At 38.5% G+C, this 22,298-nt stretch overlaps 1 protein-coding gene and 1 pseudogene across 1 annotated transcript in view; both read right to left on the bottom strand.

The window, feature by feature from the left end:
- Positions 1 to 3,924: 3,924 nt before the first annotated feature.
- LOC119505273 lies at positions 3,925 to 13,738 on the bottom strand (annotated as a pseudogene).
- A 147-nt stretch (positions 13,739 to 13,885) lies between these two features.
- KIAA1958 (KIAA1958 ortholog) overlaps positions 13,886 to 22,298 on the bottom strand; it is a 231,923-nt gene continuing 223,510 nt past the window's right edge. Inside the window, exon 8 of the mRNA XM_037797927.1 lies at positions 13,886 to 15,061. Within this exon, the coding sequence (XP_037653855.1) occupies positions 14,252 to 15,061 (810 nt within the window). The 3' untranslated portion in view covers positions 13,886 to 14,251. The remainder of the gene's footprint in view (positions 15,062 to 22,298) is intronic.

The raw sequence follows: 22,298 nt of genomic DNA, 5'->3' as shown, positions 1-22,298 counted from the left end.
GTCCCCCCAGGGCAGTTCTGGGCTGCTGGGCTGTGTTGGGAGGCTCCCAGTCTGCTCAAATGATGGCTGAATGGGGCTCTGTTAATTCACACTGCTCCCCCTTCCCAGCTCTGGGACATTCAGCTGAGGTTGCAGGGAAGGCTAATGTCCACGCCCAGTTTTGTGGTGTGTGCCTGTTATTTGAAGCACTTCCGTCACACTGGGTTGTCTGGGGCAGCTCTGGGCTATGGGGCTGGCGATGGGCAGGAGTGTTTCCTGTCCACCAGGATGGTGGCTGTGAGCGGACACCCCCCTTTTCTTGGGAAGTTGTGTTGTTTAGTGAATTTTCTCAGCCACTGGATTATTGCCTTTTGTCTCAGAGCTCTCTTAGTTCTGCTCTTGACTTGACGTGCCCAAATTTCAATTCTTTGAAGCTTTCTGTATTGAGCTTCTTAGAGTAATTGTTTTAGAAAAAGCAAAAAGGATTTAAAAAAAAAAAAAAAAAACGGCCCTCCTCAGAGATCTAATGGGTTATTGAAATGCTAATAGACAAAGCAACCAGGGCCATTAAGGAAAAGTGCCCAGGGCAGAGAGATCAGCCTTGCTTCGGGATTTGCATATGCGCCTCAAGGCCTGATCTCCGCCCTTCCCCTTTCTGTGTTCACCAGAACTCCAAAAATCCTCTGCTTTTATTTTGGAGTTTTTCGTGTTGTTTTTTTTCTATGCCTGTCTCCTCTCTGCTGGGCTGGCTGCTCTCAGAGTCTCTGGTGTCTGGCCTCAGTCTATCTATGGTTGGAGTTTGAATCAGTAGAATGAGTTTCCGGTAAGAGCAGCCACTGCAATTCTCCCTTCTCCTTCCTGGAGCTGACAGCCCCTCCTCCCCCGGGACTGAGCCTGGCAGGGAGGGGCGCGGGTCCCCTGGCCGCAAAAACTTACAGATTTCGCTGATCTCAGCAGTTCCACGTTTTCATGAGTGTTGTATGAAGTATGCCCAAAGACAGATTGCTCTGTGGTGTCCAGTCCACGCAGTTCCTGGCTTTTTACCTACTTTCCTGGAGGAGTAACTAAAACATACAGCTCACCAGTCTGCCATCTTGCCCCGCCTCTCTCAGGCTGCTTTTGAGTAATCCCAGGGAGAAGTGGTGTGGGCTGAGCAAGTTAGTGGCAGTGAGAATGGGAAGGGAAGCGAGTCAGAGAACAATAAGGCAGGTAGAATGATCAGATCACACAACTGGATATTGGAGGATGAAGGAGGAATGGGGGGAGGAAGGAGGGAAGTTCTAGAATAAATGCCAGGTTTCTGGCTTGGGCAAATGGGGGAAGCAGGTGCCATTTCCTTAGAAAGGAAACACAGGGTGGGGCCATAGGGTTGAGGAGCTTTTCTCAACTGGGGTTCCACTAGGGAAGTACATCTATCGGCCCTAAGACCCCACTGTCTGGAATGAACAAAACTCTCTCCTCTGCACTGATGATACTAGTTATTCCATCCCTGCAAGAACTGAGGGAGTAGGCGCTTGTGTCATTTTCTGCATTCTGTGGTTCAAAGAACCCCAGTCGAGAAAGGTTTAGACAATGTTAGGTTTCTTAACCATAGCTAACAGTTGCTATTTATTAGACCATTACTAGGTACCAGGCATTGTTCTAAGTGTTTATATGTATTAAAATTCTTATTTAATCCTCACAACCCTATAAAGTAGATATTGTTAACTCCAGCTTAAAAAATGAAGAAATTGAGGGAAACAGAGGTCAAATAACTTACCCAAGGTCATAGAACTAGTAAGAGGCAGAGCTGGAATTTGAAACTCAACTGGTTTGATTTGGGTATCACAGCTTTAAAATATATATTTTTTGCTTTAAAATAAATATATCTATTGCTTCCAAATAAATTCAAGTAAACAATAAATCAATTTAAAGAAAAATATTAAGTAAGTAAATAAATGGACTCGGCTATCACAGAAATTGTGAAGGTGCCACGTGAATGGCTGGCATTTGGGAAACGCCATTCTGGCTGGAATAGTTACATTGCACAATAATGAGACCACATGTGAAATACATGGTAGTGGACCAGGCACACATGTTCTGAGTCTACACATGTACTGAGAACACAGGACAAAAGGAAACATCTAGATCATGCTGTTTCCTGCCAAGGGGGAGGTCAAACTGCATCCTTTCAATTCTGGGACATTATCCTAGGGACAGAACAACCACCCACCACAAATACAGAATTAACCATTAACAATCAAAAATATATATTAGTTATTGGGAGAAGTTAGATTCTTTGGCAATATCCTAAAAGAGTCCCCGGGTTCTTTAAATTTGGCCAAACTCTTCAACATTATTACCATATTTGAGTTTATTAGAAATGTGCTAAATTACTTCCTTGATGGCATTTTGAACATTTCAATAGCTGAGTACATTGTAAATGCTCCAGCAGGAATTTTTATTTCTTGTTCTTATTTCTTTGGAATCCATTGAGAAATACAAGAATCTTGTTTATTGCTGAAATATATCTTGTTTAATGTCTTTCATGGCTGTCTCGTGTCTTAACAGCAAAAATGGTACAGAAAATGCTCCTAAGCAGAGGAAGAAATAAAACAGGGGCACTGAAAGGATGAAAAGGATACGTGTTGGGGAAGAAGATGGGACATATACCTTTTGGGGTCTCAGGTCCTGATCTGGGAAAAGGGCATCCCTTGGGCCTCCTGGCTTTGTCTGTCCATCTTCAAAGCACTTTTAGCAAGATCAGGGCACATCCCAATCTGCATATTACTAACTATACAAGGCTGCTGGAATTGACCCCCAAGATTTCTACAGATCTACTTTCTGCATTAAAGGGAGAGAACAACAAATATTTCCAGGCTCCATCTGGTAAAGGAGGTCATGTTAATAGCAGTAACTGGCATCTCATTGGCTCTTGGCACCACTGCTACCCCGCAGCAGCATTCTCACCTGAAAACCTGCCTTAGTGTCACCTGCAGGGGCTCATCTGTGTTGGCCAACATTACTCATCTCTCCCCAGGTCCTTCCTTTCAGCTTGAAGAGTCGGATTCTATGACACTGGTGAAAAGGGTTGTGGATACTCTGTGCTGGTGTTTCTTTTTCTTTTTTTAACTCCTCCTTGTGAAAAATTTCAAACATACATAGAATACGGAAGAGTAAAATGAACGGCCATGTACCCATCACCCAGCTTTAACAATGATCAATTCAGGGCCATCTGGATCATCTAGACCTCCATCTATTCCACCCCTGTAGATGATTTTGAAGCAAATCCTTAAATATTTTAGAGGTCTCTCAAAAAGACAGCTCTTTTAAACGTATCATTAGTGCAGGAGTTCTTTTTAACCTAGGCTTATTATGTAAAATGTTGCATGCCTGTAGGGGGAAATGGTCCATAGCTTTCATCACATTTTGAAACTGGTCCAGGAGTGTAAAATTTTAAAATCATTGCTCTAGTAGAACACTGGGAAGAGTCAATGTGCCTGCGGGTCAATAATTCTCAATTAAACATCTCATCTTTTCACCATTACCACCATTATACTCTAATGGAAATATTGTTTCTTAAGAATTATTTTAGCTGGTGCGACTGTAGAGCAGTAATTTTTTACTTTAAAAGTTTTAAGGATTATATGTACTCTCCAAAAGCCATGAATAATAATTTCAAGAGCAGAAAAATAACATTAACTATGGAAGCTTTCCAAATGGGTTCTCAGCCTGACCCGTGAAATAAATTCAAGTCAGAGGACCATAGGGAGAATCAGTCAGAAAAAATATTTCACCCAGAGCATTAGCTGGGAAGCATAATGTCCTAACACTGCAAAATACAAAGGAAAACATTATTTCCAGGAAGGTGATACTGTAATAAAAAATATGCAGAAACCATACAGACTGCTGATTATGTTTGTTATTTTAATAAAACAGACAAAATATACATAAAAATTTTTCTTTAATTTTCAAAAATCTGGATTAAACAGTCAAGCCGTGTGAACATAAATCAAAGGAAACAATTACAACAAAAGGAAAATCAACACCCAGAACACCGTGCAAATTGTTAACAGACTCTACTAGATGCTCTATCAACTGGTCCAGACAAAAAAGAGCCCTTCCAACCGCGACATCCATGACAGGAGGCATTTTCTACCTGCTTCCCCTAGTGTGCAACCTCATGCACACATGCCCAGGGGTGTGTACACATGTGTGGACATCACTGGGGGGCAGAAAGAAGCAGTCAGACATGGTCCCATAAAATCCTTCAAGTTATGACCATTTCCCACATCTCTGAGAATGATGTTTCCAGTGTTAAGAAATTGGGGGTACTCTCCCTTACATTCAAAATATATAAAAACTCAAAAAACAGTGAAAACATTAGGACACAACTTTGTTGCTATCATTTGAAAAATACATCCACATAGAAAATATTTAATTTTTAAACAAAAGCATCGCACTTCTTATCTAAGTCATGGAATTGAACAGACTTTTGTCAGTCACAGCGAAGCAGGAGGAGACCCTGGAAAAAGTTCTCCTTGGAACCAACCCAGAAGAGAGCCTCTCCCTGTGGAAAAGGTTTGCTGTGCTTCAGAATTAAAACTTAGCAAATGCAAACAATCCATTAACTATTCCATGGCTAAACTGAAAGCAAACATGCTTGTGTGGTTGAAAAGTCAATGTAGGGTTTAAATTGGCAAGACAACTTGAGGAACGGATCAAACTTTTGCACTGCCAGCAAGGAAGTTAAGTATTTAGGACAACATTACTCCATATTCCTGTGTGTTTTCATGTCCTTCCAGAGCAAACAAATGAAAAACCAAAACAGAACATGACAACCCAGCTTTAGTTCTAACACTGACATTGTAGACTGCCAAAGTAATTCAATTCTGTTTTTTTTTTCTTTAAATGTGTTTACTTTCTTAATATCCAAATTTAAGAGCAGTTCCACAAAACCTAAAGTACAGCTAAGGAAAGCCCCTCACAGCACCAGGCCAGGTTCTTGTTGAAACTGAGCTTTTATTGCATTTGTATTTTAAAACAAGTTTTGTTTTCTCCTGATCTCTTTTTAAGATTGTTTTTTATTGAAGTGAAATTCATATAACATAAAATTAACCATTTTAAAGTGAAAATGCAGTGACATTCAGTACATTTACAACATTGTGCAACCACTACCTCTATCTAGTTCTAAAACATTTTCATTATCCTAAAAGGAAACTCCACATCCATTAGGCAGTTGCTCCCTCTTCCCCCATCCTCCCAGCCTGTGACAACAGCCATTCTACTTTCTGTCTTTATGGATTTATCTATTCTGAATATTTCATAGAAATAGATTGATATGTGACCTTTTGTGTCGGGCCTCTTTCACTTAGCATGTTTTCAAGGTTCATCTATGTTGTAGCACGTGTCAGTATTTCATTCCTTTTTGTAGCTAAATAATTTCCCATTGCATGAGTATACCACAACTGGTTTTCCATTCAGCCAGTGGTGGACATGTCGGCTGTCTCCTCCTTTTGGCGATGGTGAACAGTGCTGCTTTGAACACACTTCTGAACTCTCCATAAGACACAGGCATACATAATGTAATTTAAGAATTTTGTTCCTGTTGTTAGTTCTGAGTTGTTAGTTCTGAGTTTGCAGAGAGTGAAGAAGTACACAAAATCGAGTCACCCAGTTCTGGTCCAGGCTCTCAGAGCCCCAAACAAAGGCGAGGGTCCCTTGGCTTTTCTCAATGGGTTCTTTCAAGATAGAGTATTTTTGATGGGGAAAATTGAGAGCAATTTAAAATTCATTTGTAAAAGATGTATCTGTATTTAGACCATAATGAATACATGTTATTTCAGTAAGAAAAAATGAAGGAACATGATGTTGTGGTTTGGCCATTATTTTAGGTACATCTTTTTTTATTGGTTTAGCCTGTTCATGCAAGGATGCTGGGCATTTTTAGATATGTGGCTTTTAGCCATGTTACCTATTTCAAAGCACATATCTCCCTCTTCGAGTGGTTAATGGTCTGACGTTTAATATCCCTGAAGTCCCTTGAAATGATGATATCAAGCAAAAGCTGGTTTTTAAACCAAGCTTTACAGGTTGCAGCACAACTTATGATCTTTATAAGAATCTTTCCGGAATGCCTGTCATAAGCAAAAATATCTTTCAGTACTCAACATATAAAATAACATGTATAAAATTCCAAAGTCACAACTCTTCCCCTCAAAATTCCCTATTGTTCCTGGCATTTGGCACTATTGAGCAGAAGTCTGATGTCACAATGCTCTTTTTGTTTGCTCTTTAGGCAAATTGTTACCTTCTGACTGGATGCTTGCAGGATTTTTCATTCTCTATTCTTGGAGCTCAAATATTTTGACAAGAGGTGCTCAGGTATGGGTCTCTTTCACTATTTTGCCTGGAATGAAGTAAGTTGTTTCAGTCTACACTCACAAATTTTCATTCTCTTCAGGAAAGGTTTCACTTTTATCATCTGAAAATTAATTTTTCTCAGTAAGAGTCTTTCCACTAGAAAATCAAATGGCAGTAATGTTAGCTAATGTTCCTGCCTTCCAAATCCATTATTTTCATTTCTTGTTCCTTTTGAAAGAGCATTAGGAAGAAAATCTCAAGTTTCTCCTTCACTTGATTTATTTGATTATTATGAGTATCAATATTGTTCTTTTCTTTGTCCAATATAGGTTTTAAATTTGCTATTGTGTTTTTTGCTTCCTTGAAATCTTTCTAATCTATCTTCTTTTCCATTTTATTCTACTGCCTTTTTCTCTTAGCCTGGTCCCATTTTAAGGTAGTATACTACTTAGTAATGCAAAAAAAGCAATGTCTTCTTGCATTCTTTCAATTATGCCAAAGAGAAGCCTAAAATATTCTTGTTTTCCATAGCAGATCGCTTTTATTTTCAAGAGTTTTCCAGAAGCTGTTCTTTTTCCTTGGTTCAATCAAATTTTTATACTCTCCATTTTGCTTTTTCTTCTAAACTCATCCTTAAATGTGGCTTTATTCCCAGACCCAGTATTTGCTTTGGGTTATGCTTTCTGTAAACTTGACAGGTTTAGCAAATCCTGTTCTCAAATATACAGGTCAACAGTAAGGTGATGTGCAATACTTGCAAATCCAACTTCCAGTTTACCACTTTTCTATTGAAGTGGCATCTTTTTCCTTCCTAATTTCCTGGATCTCTGTATCAACCCCAGACATGAAAAATCATAATTTGCATGTTCTGCCACCTGGTTATTTATTGTTTCTGCCCTTGCCTAAAGGGCATTTTTCTCATGCTTCTAATAGCTCTTCTCTGCTTCCTGCCCACATTTAGTCCTAGGATTGGAATCTTGCACTGAATGTGGAAGGAGGAGGAATGGGAAGGAGAGGGTGGGATATAGGACTTTTCCACTTCCTAGTGCCTATGCCTGGGGGAGCACCAGCCAATGATTTCTCTGGTTTAGGGTCTCTGACTACTAAGGAAAGAAGCATGCTGGGGAGGAGGGTGAGGACTAGATGTCTTTCACATTTTTTAAACTTTATAGGGTCTCTGTTTCATGATGTGAAGCCAGGGAAAGCAGTGGGTGACAACCTGGGAGGTTTTGCCTCCATCCACCTCCATACGCCTCATAAATTAGGTCAATTACTTCTAGATTCTAGAATTGTGAGCTTTGGCCTTTTTGGGAAGGTAGACCAGCCAGATACCATTTTGCCAGACTTATTTCCATTAACTAATATTTAAAAATCCAGTCTTCCCATAGAGAAAGGCAGCTGTGACACAGAGGGGAGTTCTGGACTGATTTTCCAGTCCTGAATCTATGACTTATTGTCTGGCTGACGTTGCATAGGCCTCTTAATATCTCTTCAATTTCCTTATTGGTAAATGAGGGAATTTGACTAGATGATCTCACAGTTACCTATAGCTTATTGTATTTTTAAGTCTCAAAACAGAAAATAAATGTGCCTTGATAAAGAGCAGAAAACAAATGACTAAATAAGTATATTCTTCTTTTTAAACTTTAAAATTTATTCACTGAAAAATTGTTTATGAAGGTGTTAATATTTTACATAACTGATGCAATATTTCTTGTGTAACTTAAAATCCTGAGTTGCCACTGAATTATGCAGATGTCTACAATATAGACATGCATACAAGTTACTACACTTTCTGATATTTAACTTCTTTTCTATAACTTCCATTTATCAGATAAAACACTCTTTCAAAGGGAACTCAACTTTAGGAATTCACAAACTCCTATTTCTCCCAGTTTTTATTTTTCACATTTTAAATCTTCTTAAAAGAGGAAGCTGAAACCCCAAAAACAAAACCCTTATTGTGAATCAAAACTGAGAAACAGAGGAATGGAAAAGGCTCTTTAATTCATCAAAGAGAACAAAAATATAGAATATATTTAATATTTTATTTTCCACTATAGAGAATATACTTCATATCTGGAGTATAAATAAAATTAGTTGTTGGAAGCTGCTTTTGGAGAATGATCAATAACTTCCTTATCAATGGTTGCATATTGATACCAGGTCCATCACCTCTAGCCCGCATTCATGTTCGTACTTCTAGCTCCTCTAATCCTAAGTCAGCTGTTTTAGCTTCAGCTTGAAGAATAGCCTTTGTTCTTTTATAATTCTTCTCAGGATCATCAAAGAAATTGCAGGCAATCCATCTTGATATAGGATGCTTATAACATTCCTAGTGTTCTGGGATATAGCCTTCTGGAATTTCTGCTAATTCAGCTTCACCAATAAACACATTTACCAGTGTTATGCCAATTGCTACTGGAATCCCAGTCAACAAAATGTAGAGTTTCACTAATTTTAAAAAATGTGTGTTCAGAAGGTTTGATAGTAAACATTCTTTTCCCATGGTCTCCACTGTGTCGAACAGGAGCGACAGTCTTTGGAAAGGCACGTGTGAGGAAGCCCCCAAATGCGAGCCGAGTACCGAGGTGATGGCCAGACAGAGCTGCCACTGCAGTGACCGAAGCCTGCTGCACCCAGCTCATGACTGCCATAGCTGCTATGGGCAATCGGCAGAAGCGGAGAGAACAGTCTAAATAAGTGTATTCTGCTATGAGAGTGCTTTAGCCCAAAGATAAAAACAATCTTCTGACACCAAAATTAAAAAGCAAAAGACCCGAGTGTGTAACTGTGACATAGCTTAGGAAGTCCTTTACATTTTAAGCAATGGTTCTAATGTCAAAACAGGTACAGTTTAAAATGAATTGACTTTCATTAGAGTCAACTGGCATGACCATCTGCCTTTAAAGTAAATAATAGATAATATGAATTATTTATTGGATGGAAATAGGTTTTCAGTAGGAAGAAAATGTTAAGCTTATTCATAGAAAATCATCAGGCTTTCAAGGAACTATTAAGTTATATCAAGGGACCAATTGATTAGTAAGAGAGTGTACATAAAGTGTGGTGTGAAGAATGGAATATTTCCCAAACAAACAGAAATCATTTTTATTTTTTTTAAAGTTCTGTGACAAATAGGCCTCTATGGGCCTGTAGATGGGCAGTTTGGTCTAATGGATTGAACACTGGATTTAGAGTCAGAAGACCTGGTTCAAACTTAAGTTCTCCAACTTTTTAGATCTGTGAGACTTTGGGAAGTTTACTTAACTTCTCTGAAGCTTTGTTTCTCGATAAGGAAAATGGGAGTAATTAGACCTAACTTGCAGAGCTATTGTGAGAATTAAATGGGAATATGAGGCAACTGCCAGAAAGCACTTAACATAGTGTTAGTAAAATCTGAACCTTCCAGAAACTTTTATTTGAACAAATCAATAGATGTAACAATAACCACAGTTAAACACAAATCAATCAAGTCAGTTATCCTGACCGTAAAGCAGGAGCCCAGTCTCATATTAGTGGGGGAGGGGGAGATGTTCTGTTTGCTATTAATAGTAATGGAAGCCATATGACCTATATATAATCAAATGATTTTTGTGTTAATAAATATTTCACAGCTCATATGATTAACTTCCATATGAGTGGCATTAGGTCACCATCAATCCCTTGCCTTGCACATGTTTTTATGAAGGTGATTAATTTATGTGGGAAAATACTAAAGAGCTCTACCTAAGAACACTGCTTAAACAATTCAATGTCTTTCCTTTGAGAGCAAGAGCATTAAAAATTCACCACAAAAGCAAAAGCATTTAAAGAATATTTACAAATTTGAAACTTTTCATGTGTTCTTCAGTTCAGGACTGTCTGTTAACAGCTTTAAATATGGCTAGGCCTTATCCTAGACTATAAATTAGAGCTTAACTGAAGCAAATGAGCTATCTCTTCTTTGAGGTCTTTGTTGTTTGTTACTAGCTCCAAAAATATTAAGCCACCCAAATTTCAGTAAAAGCAACAAAGTGATGCAATTTTGATAGGATAATATTTAAACATTCTGTTTCTGAAAACTTATTTAAGAAGTAACAATGTGGCCAGTGTTTGCCTATACTGAGAAAAATAATCAACATTATGCTACCTAGAAATAGCAAAATAATTTCAGAATTTGTGGAACGTGAATATCCAAGAAAAATCCTATTCCTGAAGTAGGCATCCCAGCATAGTGAGAAGACTGAAGTAGGAGTTTAGGAATTTTGAATCCTAGTTTTGCTACTTCCTAACCATATGACCTTGAGGAATCTCAGAGTTATGACATTTTTCACCTTGGAGATGATCCACTCCAATGATCCCACTTTATACCTGAGGAAAATGAGATCAGCATTTGCCCAAGTCAGTAGTGAAGGAATACCCAGTCTAGTAATCTTTCTACTACAGCAGAGGCATCAGCTGTACAATCATCTTGTCCAGATTCTCCTCACATTTGCATCTGTGAACATGCTGAAAGAGTGCTATTGTGCTTGATGCTTTTAAAAAGAATGAATCAAAACAAAATCAGTGTAACAGAATTTCACATTTCTTCACACACCATTTATTGGCCAGGGCAGACTAAAACAGCATAAAACTCAAGGAAAGTTGGGAAATGCCACATGACCACGACTATTTCTTTCATAACTTTGGCTAGGTACTTCCATAATATTAATCTTTGCAAATAAACTGAACGATGGAAAAACTTTCTCATAAGCCTCTTAAGGCTTCTCTGTTCTTCCTTCACTTGTTTTTGCTTATATCTGAGGTAACAGGATTTGGCTGTGTTGGAGGTAGAATTCATGGGCGTCGATGTATGATGACTCAACCAGATTCTCAGGTTTGGTTTCCTCAAGTTTAACAGTTTAAGGGGAAGGGACGCTCCATAATGGAGGAAGTAAGTGGGTACTGCAGATTACTTGACTAGTAATAATGCCCTGTCATCTTTGCCAAAATAAACTTCCGATGGGGAGCCTGCTGGATTCTGGGGGACAGCACCAAGAAAGTGAGGCTCACTCTAGAGCAGAAGCAGAAGGTCCTGCAGACAGATGCTCATGCTGAGGACACTACAGACCCCACAACACCTACAGCACCCACATTCCTAAGACCCAGGTGGGCTCGCAAATTCTAGATCCTCTTTCCCACTTTTGAGGGCAGAAAAAGTAAAGTGGGGAAAACACTCTTAACTTCTCCTCTCCTCTCTTGAGATTTTTCTTTCTCCAGGCCTAGCCCAAGTGTTTTTGTGATTATGGTTTTGTGAATATGGAATAGTCCCCCATGAACATGGTTTAGAGTTGGCTGGAAAGACACAATCACTGCCTTAGCTGAATACCAACTAGAACTAGCTACTCTGGCCTCCCCTCAAGACCCTGTCAGGACAGCGTGGCCATATACTTGGAAAGATGCTTTGCCTTTTTAGCAGGCTTACCAGGCATTATCAGACATAAATCGAAAGCAGAGTGTGTGAGTGCATACACACGTACACACAGACCCACAGATATCTAAGAGGAAGTATCTTATACAATGTGTGGCACACAGTAGCTCTAGGTATATGTGTTTTCTTCCTCACATCCACTCTCTTAGGATGCACAGAATGAACGGCGTTTAGGATGCTGGGATATAATTCTTTCACTCCATCAGATATCACTGAAGACTCACTCTCCTGATCCTGTATTATCTCGGCATAATCATTCACTTCAGAACTCTCAGGATTTATAGTACACAAAATAGACAATAAGCAAGGAATCTGAGGCAGAGATGATTATTCAATTGATGAAAAGCCACTGTCAACAAAAAGATTACAACCTCTGGATCAGTTATTGCTACTTTGGGAAATGTTAAAATCTGAAAAGATGCCAGTGATTCCTGATGTCAATTTCTTCTTGAAAATTTTCATTAAATCTATTTCAAACAAAAACAGAGGTTTTATTTAATTAGGCCACAGGCTCAGCCCAATAGTTCACATAGATTATATTTCAGTTTCAGTGCAGAATGATGAGAAAAATGACTATCTGCTTTCCACAAACAAAATATCCTTTGGGTGTTTAGCAAACGAAAAGGTACCATACATAATGTTTAGTGTCTCTTTTTAATGAAAACCCAAAAATCACCACAGGAAACCACAACAGAAAAGTATGCAACATCAAGTCACAACAGAGATTATTAAATATTATGTTATTTCTTTACAGACGGAAACACCAAAATTGACCCATACTTAGGAAAGATCAACTAGTAAACAGAATTATAAATGTGAAATAACCAAAAAGGGAATGACATTAAACCTTAAGGCAGCATTGGTTGAGTCTTCTCTGGCAAAGAAGTGTTACATATTTCAATGTCCAATGAATGGTTTTTACAAACAATTAATTAAAATGAATACTAAAATAATTTTTTGAAAACGAAATAGGATTGATTTTAGAACTCCTGCAAAATGAATCAGTATTAGAATTTTAATTTGGGGTTAGAAAGCATATAGAGGATCGTAATGATATAAGGTTATAGTAGCCTTTTCTCAAATACAAAATAAAGATCTCCAGAAATTGTCATTAATTAGCATTTTGGGACTTCTTTTTCACTTATTGTTGCAGTTAGAGCAGTTAAAATCAGACAGTTCTGCTGATGTTTAAATTAGCTGCGATCAGTTTGAATTTAACCCAAGCAAAATGGTTTTGAACTGCCATTAATAACCTATCATCATGCTCTGATTTTCTCTCTCTATCCTGCTGGGCTCACTTACCTGGTAGTTGCCCAAATCACTGTGTCCCAGGCACTGGTGCCAACCCAAAATGATGATACATATTGTGGCTGAAAAAGTCATATTTTGCCAAAAATATTTCAAAGCTCTGTAATAAACACATTTGGGGATTTGATTTCTTTGCGGCTTGTTGTGTTGGATGTTTCTGGTTAAATCTGGAAAGTACCTTTAGTTGCTTTACAGATCCAGTGCTGTGTGCTGACTGACAACTGTATGACACAAAGAAGAGATTAAAAAACTCTAAAAAATGTTCAAATGAAAATAGTTTTCACGGAGTACTGAGAAATAAAACGTAGGCACTTCTGCTTCAGGAGGTTTTCACATTTCCATCATGGATCATGTTTCCACGCTACTCTCACTACTGGAAATTCCCTCACGTACAAGCCATCTAGTCCGCTGGACACCTTGTTCTCACAAACACTCATCTGGTGCATTAATCTTTTTTCATAAAACCGTCTCCACTGAGAGCAGAGATCGTGTTCCTCCCACTGCTGAGACCAACTGGCGCAGCCAGCCACCTGCCTCCCTCTCAGCTTGACTGAGTGCAGCTCCAGGATCTTCCATCAGGCAAGGCTGCTTGATCTGCAGAACCAGCTTATCCATCAACAAAACAGAAAGCAGTGTCAAGTGCAAGTTTTCTCCTTGAAATCGTTAACACGTCTGCCTCTCTCTACTTCCATACTGCGAGTATAATTCAACAAAGTGTATGTTCTTCATAATATTCTAAAGCTACTAGGCTACTGGGAGGTGTTTTTTTGTTGTTTGTTTTTTTTCTTTTAATGACTACTTAACTAGTTTTTCTTTTTCTTTTTTTTTTTTTTTTGAGAAAACCTGTGCTAAAAAGGCACTAGATAAAATGAATTTCTTCACTCTTGTGTATATAAGCAATTGTACATTGTGTTGGACTCTGTAATTTAACACAGGTGACACACATTTGGATGAAACATCCTAAGTGTTCAGACTCATCTACTTTCATTTAGAAAACAAACCCCAAGTCGAAGGAAATCGCAGGTCTGGCTGACAGAGACCAGCTGACCATGAAGTCACTGTCTTCTCTGCCTCCTTGGGGCCTGGGGCAGCCTCTGACCCTGGCCTTGGCCTCGGGATGGGCTCTTGCATTCCAGGGTGACCAGGGCAGTCACCTGGGCAGGGGAAGACTCATTGGCAGCAGCTGTGGGAGCCAAGCCTCCTGGAGACCTGAGTAAATGAGACAAAGGTGAAGTTCTCACAATTTTCCAGCTTGACCTTCTTGGCTAAGTTTGGGACAACTCCCCGAAGAGATCTTAGTCCCATCCTCTGCTCCTCATACCACACATGTCTGTCCACGTCCGTGGCTTCCTTCCTGGCGGTAAGGTAGAAAGGGGACTTGGCTTCCATTTGGGTGGGCGGCCGGTGGATGTACATGTACTTGTAGAGGAGGCAGTAGGGACACTGTTTGTGTCCCTTGGAATGCTCATGGTAGATTTTCCCGTGACACACTCTGGTGGAGCCGCTTCGACTCTCCCGCTTTACGCTGTCTGTCCGGGCAAAGTAGGGCTGGTTTTGTGGGTCTTTGAGCAGTTCGATGTCCCCATACATCAGGTCTGCGTGCTCTTGCAGAGTCCGCATGTTCAGGTATTGGCTGTTGTACTTGACCACAGTGGACAGGAGGGTGATAGGAGTGTCATCCCCTAGACACCCTGCCTGCCACATCTCCTCCTCGTCTGAAAGGGAGAAGTAGACGATGTTGCGGGAACGAGCCCCTGACATCCCGGCTTTACTCAGAACCCACAGCTTCTCCTTGAGTTTCTTGGTGGAAGAACTGAAGATGCTGCTGGTGATGGAAAAGCCCACACCTGCATTCTTCAGGATGCGGTCCAGGCCTCGGCGAATGGCATGGAGTGAGGTGGCCAGGAAGTCCGAGCCGTCGCTCTTCTTAACGGTGACATAAAAGTTCTCGAGCAGCTCGTTCAACTTCACTGCAGGGATCTCAAATGAGACAAACACTGAGATTACACATTTGAGGACACCCAAGTTTCCAGACCCCTCTTTCCTTCTCCTAATCCTCAAAAGGGGCTGTATTGTGGGCAAGACATTTTGTGACCTCTAAAAGAAGTGTCAGTGAACTTGAAGCTGGAAGATTTAGGTTCCATAGTTGGCTCCATTTAATGTCTTTAAACCTCAGTGTTTCAATCTGCAAAATGGGACATAATAGTCAATACTTTCTCAAAGGATTGTTGTAAATTGCTTAAATAAAATAGGGTATGGAAATAGTAATGATTATACACACACGTGTGTGTGTCTAAATCCATATACATACACTAGTCTTATTATTGGCCTTGCATCTTCCACTTTTCTATCCGGAAAGCCCTTCCTTCTCCTCTCTAGGAAATTATTTCCTTTCCTCTCCTTCAATAAAATTCAACCATCCTTTCTGAAGGATTCATGAGCTAAACTTATCAAACTCTGACTCACTCCAGCATTAATTTCCTCAACATCTGCACACACTGTTTGGTATGGCTAGTAGATGGAGATAGACTGACATGCCCATTCTGCATAGCAAGTTAATACAAAATTTCATTTGAATTTATCTGAATAGGTCCTGAAATATCTCTGGCTTAACAAACCAGGGGGTTTCAATATCTATATTTCTTCAAACGATATGAACAACTTAACAATTACAAGGATTGTTAGAGAGAGCTCCTTATTTGGGCATGGCGGCAGAAGGAAGTCTGGATGGTAAGAAAGCTTCATTTTTAAGGTGGAGCTATCAAGAGAAAACCAGACCTTGCTCTGTCTATTAAGGCTGAAAACACCTTCTAGGACAAAAAGAAAACCTTGATTAAAAGAAAAATTAAGTAGAAACTACATTCTATGAATTTACCTTTGTTAGACGTTTCATGTAAATGGAATCACGGTTTACGCAGTCTTTAACATCTGGCTTCTTTTACTTAGCCAGAGGTACATCTAAGTTTTACATATATTAGTCCACTCCTTTTTATTACTGAATATCATTCCATGTATGGGCATATCACATTTGTTTCTTATGAGTTGACAGACATTTGGATTATCTCTACTTAATCCCTGGCTATTGAAAAAAAAAACATTTTTTTTGGTCAATTTCAATCTTTTGAAGATTATTTATTTTTTTTATTGGAGAAGTTGTGGGTTTACAAAACAATCATACATAAAATACAGGATTCCCATATACCACCCCACCCCCAAAACCTTGCATTGGTGTGGAACACTTGTTACAATTGATGATAACATTTAAAAAAAATTGCACTTTTTTTTTTAACAGCAGTTACTTTTGTTACAATTGATGAAAGATTACTAAAATTGTATTATAACCACCCATAATTTACCTTAGGTGTATTTTTCCCATATACTTCCCTATTATCAATACTTTGTGTTAGTATCATACATTTGTTATAATTCATGACAGGACCTTCTTATTCTTGTACTTTTAACTATAGTCCATCATCTACAATGGGGTCCACCATGTTGTACAGTCCTGTTTTATTTTAAAATTTTTATTCTAGTAATATATACAGCCTGAAGTTTCTGCTTTTAACCACATTCACCTCTATAGTTCAATTCTGTTGGTTACACCCACACTAATGTGCTATCATCACCACCATCCATTTCTACACCTTTACCATCAAGCTAAATAGAAATTCTGTAGAAGTTAAGCATCAACTCCTCATTCTCTAACCCCAATCTATCTCCTGGTTAACCTATATTCTACATTCTAACTCTCTGCGTTTTCTTATTAGTTCATAACAGTGGGATAATACAATATTTGTCCTTTTGTGTCTGGCTTATTTCATTCAATATAATGTCCTTAAAGTTTATCCACGTGGTTGCATGCATCAGGACTTCATTCCTTCTAACTGCTGAATAATATTCTATCATATGTATATACCACATTTTTATTCATCCATTCATCACTTAATAGACACTTGGGCTGCTTCCATCTTTTGACAATTTTGGATAATGCCACTGTGAACATAGGTAAGCAAATATCTGTTCGAATCCCTGCTTTCAATTCTTCGGGGTATATACCTAGCAGCCGGATTGCTGGACCATATGGAAATTCTGTACTTAGCTTCCTGAGGGACTGCCAGACTGTCTTCCACAGTGGATGCACTATTTTACTCTCCCATCAGCAATGAATGAGTGTTCCTATTTCTCAACATCTCCAACACTTATAGTTTTGTGTTTTTTCTAATAATGGCCTTTCTAGTGGATGTGAAATGGTATCTCATTGTGGTTTTGTTTTGCATAACCCTAATAGCTAGTGATGTTGAGCATCTTTTCAAGTGCTTTTTAGCCGTCTGTATTTCCTCTTTGGAGAAATGTCTATTCAAGTCTTTTGCCCATTTTTAAATTCGGTAATTTGTCTTTTTATTGTTGAGTTGTAGGATTTCTTTATATATTCTGGATATTAAACCCTTATTGGATATACTGTTTCCAAATATTTTCTCCTGAGAAGGTTGTCTTTTCACTTTCATGACAAATTCCTTTCATGCACAAAAGTTTTTAATTTTGAGGCAGTCCCATTTATCTATTTTTTCTTTTGTTGCTTGTGGTTGGGTGTAAAGTCTAAGAAACCACTGCTTATCACAAATCTTGAAGATACTTCTCTACATTTTCTTCTAAGAGTTTTATAGTCCTGATTCTTATATTTAGGTCATTGATCTATTTTGAGTTAATTTTCATATATGGTGTGAGATAGGGGTCTTTCATTCTTTTGCATATGGATATCCAGTTCTATCAATACAACTTGTTGAAGAGACTACTGTTAACCAGTTGAGTGAATCTGGCAGCCTTTCAAAAATCATTTGGCCATAGATGTGAGGGTCTCTTTCTGAACTCTCAATCCAGTTACATTGGCCAATATACCTATTCTTATGCCAGAACCATGCTCTTTCAACCACTGTAGCTTTGTAATATGCTTTAAAGTTAGGAAGTTTGTCTTCTAACTTTGTTCTTCTCTTTCAAGATGTTTTTGGCTATTCAGGGTCCCTTACCCTTCCAAATAAATTTGATAATTGGCTTTTACATTTCTGAAAAGTAGACTGGTGAAATTTTGATTAGGATTGGGTTGAATCTGTAAATCTCTTTGGGTAAAATTGACATCTTAATGATATTTGGTCTTCTAATCAATGAACACTGTATGTCGTTCCATCTACTTATGTCTTCCTTGATTTGTTTTAGCAGGGTCTTATAGTTTTCTGGGTACAAGTCCTTGGTATCCTTGGTTAAATTTATTCCTGGGTATTTGATTCTTTTAGTTGACATGGTAATGGATTTTTCTTGAGTTCCTCCTCAGACTGCTCATTACTAGTGCACAGAAACAGTAATGCTATTGCTTGTTGAGTTTGTGTTCTGTTACTTTGCCCAACTTGTTTATTAGCTCCAGTATCTTTGTTGTAGATTTTTCAGCACTTTCCATATATAGTACCATTTCATCTACAAATAGTGATAGTTTTACTCCTTCTTTTCCACTTTGGATGCCTTTTGTTTCTTTTTCTTGCATAACTGCTCTGGCCAGAACTTCCAGCACAATATTGAATAACAGTGGTGGCAGTGGGCATCCTGTGTTGTTTCAGATCTTAGAGGGAAAGCTTTCAGTCTTTCACCATTGAATACGATGCTAGCTGTGGTCGATCCTGGAAAATGATTCATGGGCACTTGAGAAAAATGTATATCCTACTGTTTAGGAGTGTAATGTTCTGTAAATATTTGTTAGGTCTAGTTTGTCATATTATTCAAGATCTCCTTCCTTACTGATCCTCTGTCTAGTTGGTCTATCTATTAAGAGAGTGGTGTGTTGAAGTCTCCCACTATTAATGTAGAGACATCTATTTCTCCCTTCAGTGTTGCCAGTGTTTGCTTCAAATACTTTGGGGAACCATGGTTAGATATATAAATATTTATAATTGTTATTTCTTCTTGGTGGATTAGTCCTTTTATTACTATGTGGTGTCCTTCTTTGTCTCTTTAACAGCTTTGCATTTAAAGTCTATCTTGTCTGATATTACAGCTACCCCAGTTCTTCTTTGGTTACTGTTTGCATGGAATGTCTTTTCCCAACCTTTCATTTTCAACCTATTTGTGTCTTTGAGTGTAAAGTGAGTTTCTTATAAACAGCATATAGTTGGATCATGTGTTTTTGTACATTCTGCCAATCTGTGTCTTTTGGTTGGGGGAGTTCAATCCATTAGCATTCAGTGTGTTAACTGTAAAGGCAGTAATTACTTCACCCATTTTATCCTTTGGTTTTTACATGTCATATCTTTTTTTGGTCTCTCTTTTTACCCTTTTAGTTACTCATAATGATAATCTTCATTTCTTCATACTACTCCAAGCCACTCTCTCCTGTCTTTTCCTCTCAGCCTGCAGGACTCCCTTTAGTATTTCTTACAAGGTAGGTCTCTTGTTGATGAACTCTCTCAGTTTACATTTACCTGTGAATATTTTAAACTCTCCCTCACTTTTTTTTAATCAAGATTTATTCACATACCATACAATCATCCAAAGTATATAATCCATTGATCACGCTGCCATCATATAGTTGTTCATTCATCAACCCGATCTATTTTTTTTTTAACATTTTCCTTGTACCAGAAAAAGTTAAAGAATAAAAAGTTAAGAGAAAAACAGAACACCCAAATTGTTCCCCCCACCCTATTTTTCCTTTAGTTAGTTTTTTTTTTTTTTTTTTTTTTTTGGCCTCCATTTTTCTACTCATCCATCCATACACTGGATAAAGGGAGTGTGAGCCACATGGCTTTACAATCACATTGTCACCCCTTGTAAGCTCCATTGTTTTACAATTGTCGTCAAGATTCCAGGCTACTGGATTGTAGTTTGATAGTTTCAGGTATTTACTACCAGCTATTCCAATTCTCCCTCATTTTTGAAGGACAGTTTTGCCAGATACAGATTTTCTAGCTGGCAGTTTTTCTCTTTCAGTATCTTAAATATATCATACCACTGCCTCTTTGCCTCCATGGTTTTTGATGAGAAATCTGCACTTAGTCTTACTGCAGATCCCCTGTATATGATGACTCACTCTTCTCTTACTACTCTCAGAATTTGCTCTCTATCTTTGTCATTTGACATTCTGATTAGTATGTATCTCAGCGTAGGTCTGTCAGGATTTATTCTGTTTGGCATATATTATGTTTCTTGTACCTGTATATTTATGTCTTTCATAAGAGTTGGGAAATTTTTGGCCATTATATCCTCAAATATTCTGTTTGCCCCCCTTTCCTTTTCTTCTCCTTCTGTGAAGCCCATGATGCATATGTTTGTGCACTTCATACTGTCATTCAAATCCCTGAGACACTGCTCAAATTTTTCTATTCTTTTCTCTATCTGTTCTTCTGTCTGTAAGATTTCTGTTATCCTGTCTTCTAGTTCACCGATTCTTTCTTCTGCCTGTTCAAATCTGCTGCTTTTGTATGCTTCTAGTGTATTTTTAATCTCTTCTATTGTGCCTTTCATCCCCATAATTTGTTATTTTTTTAATACTTTCAAATTCTTATTTATGCTCACACATTGCCTTCTTAATATCCTTTATCTCTTTAGTCATATTTTCCTTCATCCCCTTGAATTGATTTAGATTTGTTTGAACATCTTTGATTAGTTGTTCCAAATTCTGTCTCTCCTCTTAGGTTTAAATTGTTCCCTTGACTGGGCCATATCTTCCCATTTCTAAGTATGCCTTGTAATTTTTTTTGTTCTATGTACCTGATTATCTTGATGAGTGCACTCCGAAGGTCAGTTTCTATCTCTTGTCTTATTGTTGATTGGCTCTGTGTTAAGGCTCTTCTTTGACACTTAGTCTGCCTTATTCTATAGCTTTAGAATAGCCTGTGTTTGATCAGATTTTTTCAGCTCTTCATCTAATTCTTACCCTGGATATGCAGCACAATTTTTAAGATTGCACTTTTTGTGCAATTGTTTTACCTTCAGGAGAAACCTTCCTTTCCTCTGTTCCTTCTCTGGGACTCTGGCTATGTTCTGTTTGTTTTTGTTTTGCCTCTATAGTTTTTTACACTCTTTTCTTTGTCTATAGCTGTTTTTATATGGAGGGCAAATTCTGGGAGGAGGGTCACCCTGGAAAGGACTTTCCCAAATCAGTTTTTCCCAGCCAAATCAGGGTCAGGGACCCATAATAGGAGCACAGACCGGCTCCAGAATGTCCTCAGGAGGGTATCAGGAAGGGTACCAGAAGCCTCTTTGATAGTTCCCCAACTCTGGCTTGCCCAGCAAATGCAGCATTTCATCTGGTTGAAACACTAGCTCAGAGCTAGGACCCAGCAATCCAAATTTGCTAATCAAAAACCATGATCAGTGATCCACTGTGCTCACCACTGTTCTGGGAGGAGAGGATTTTTATGCTCCTTTCTTTCCCCAGTGAGCTACCCAGGAACTGGACACCATGGTGGCCTGCTGCAAGAGTGGGGGATGTGCACTGGCAGCCACTACACAGAAAGAGCAACTCACTGTTCTTTATTGTATTTTATCAGCTTCTTCCTCCTGCTTTTCCCGGGATGCTGTACAGTGTTCTGTTCTCTGGATCCCCAAAACAGTTCAGTTCATGCCTGTTTAATAGCTGTTTTGTTGGAAGGACTGAGTCCCAGAACTTCTACTGAGCCATCTTCCCTTAAGTCTTAATTTAAATTTTCATTACTCCCCTTTCCATATTCCACAGCCTTTTATCTACTTATCTGTCTGTGTCTCAGAGGGGAATGAAGGGAAGGGCTACATCTCATTCATGACAGTGTCTTCAACACATACCAGAAGACCTGAAAAACATAATTGCTACCCAGTGAGCTGATAAATGTGGATGAAATGAATGAATTAAACTTAGAGTCAGGAGAACCAAGCTGGTTTAGGTGGTGACTGTTTTTCTTGATTTCCACAGAATACTATGAGATTCAAAATAAAGTCATTCCAAAAGCAACACCTGGAGAAATGTAGAGTCAAAAATTTTACAGTTTTACACATACAGTTTGGTCCATATTGTTGCCTCCTTAGTTTTCCCAGATAGAATAATTGTTTTGTGGTTAGTCCTCCAGTTCACCAAGGTCCTCTATCTGTTTCAGAGATATTGAAAGAAACCACTTTGCTTCATTGTCTGTTCTGAATTGATTTACTAAGTCCAAGAACCATCATGGATTACAAACTTGACTACCTTGATATGCAAATG

Source organism: Choloepus didactylus, chromosome 10 (assembly GCF_015220235.1).
Source record: "Choloepus didactylus isolate mChoDid1 chromosome 10, mChoDid1.pri, whole genome shotgun sequence".
In the NCBI taxonomy this organism is placed as follows: domain Eukaryota; kingdom Metazoa; phylum Chordata; class Mammalia; order Pilosa; family Megalonychidae; genus Choloepus; species Choloepus didactylus.
This window is presented reverse-complemented; position numbering and strand designations above follow the sequence as displayed.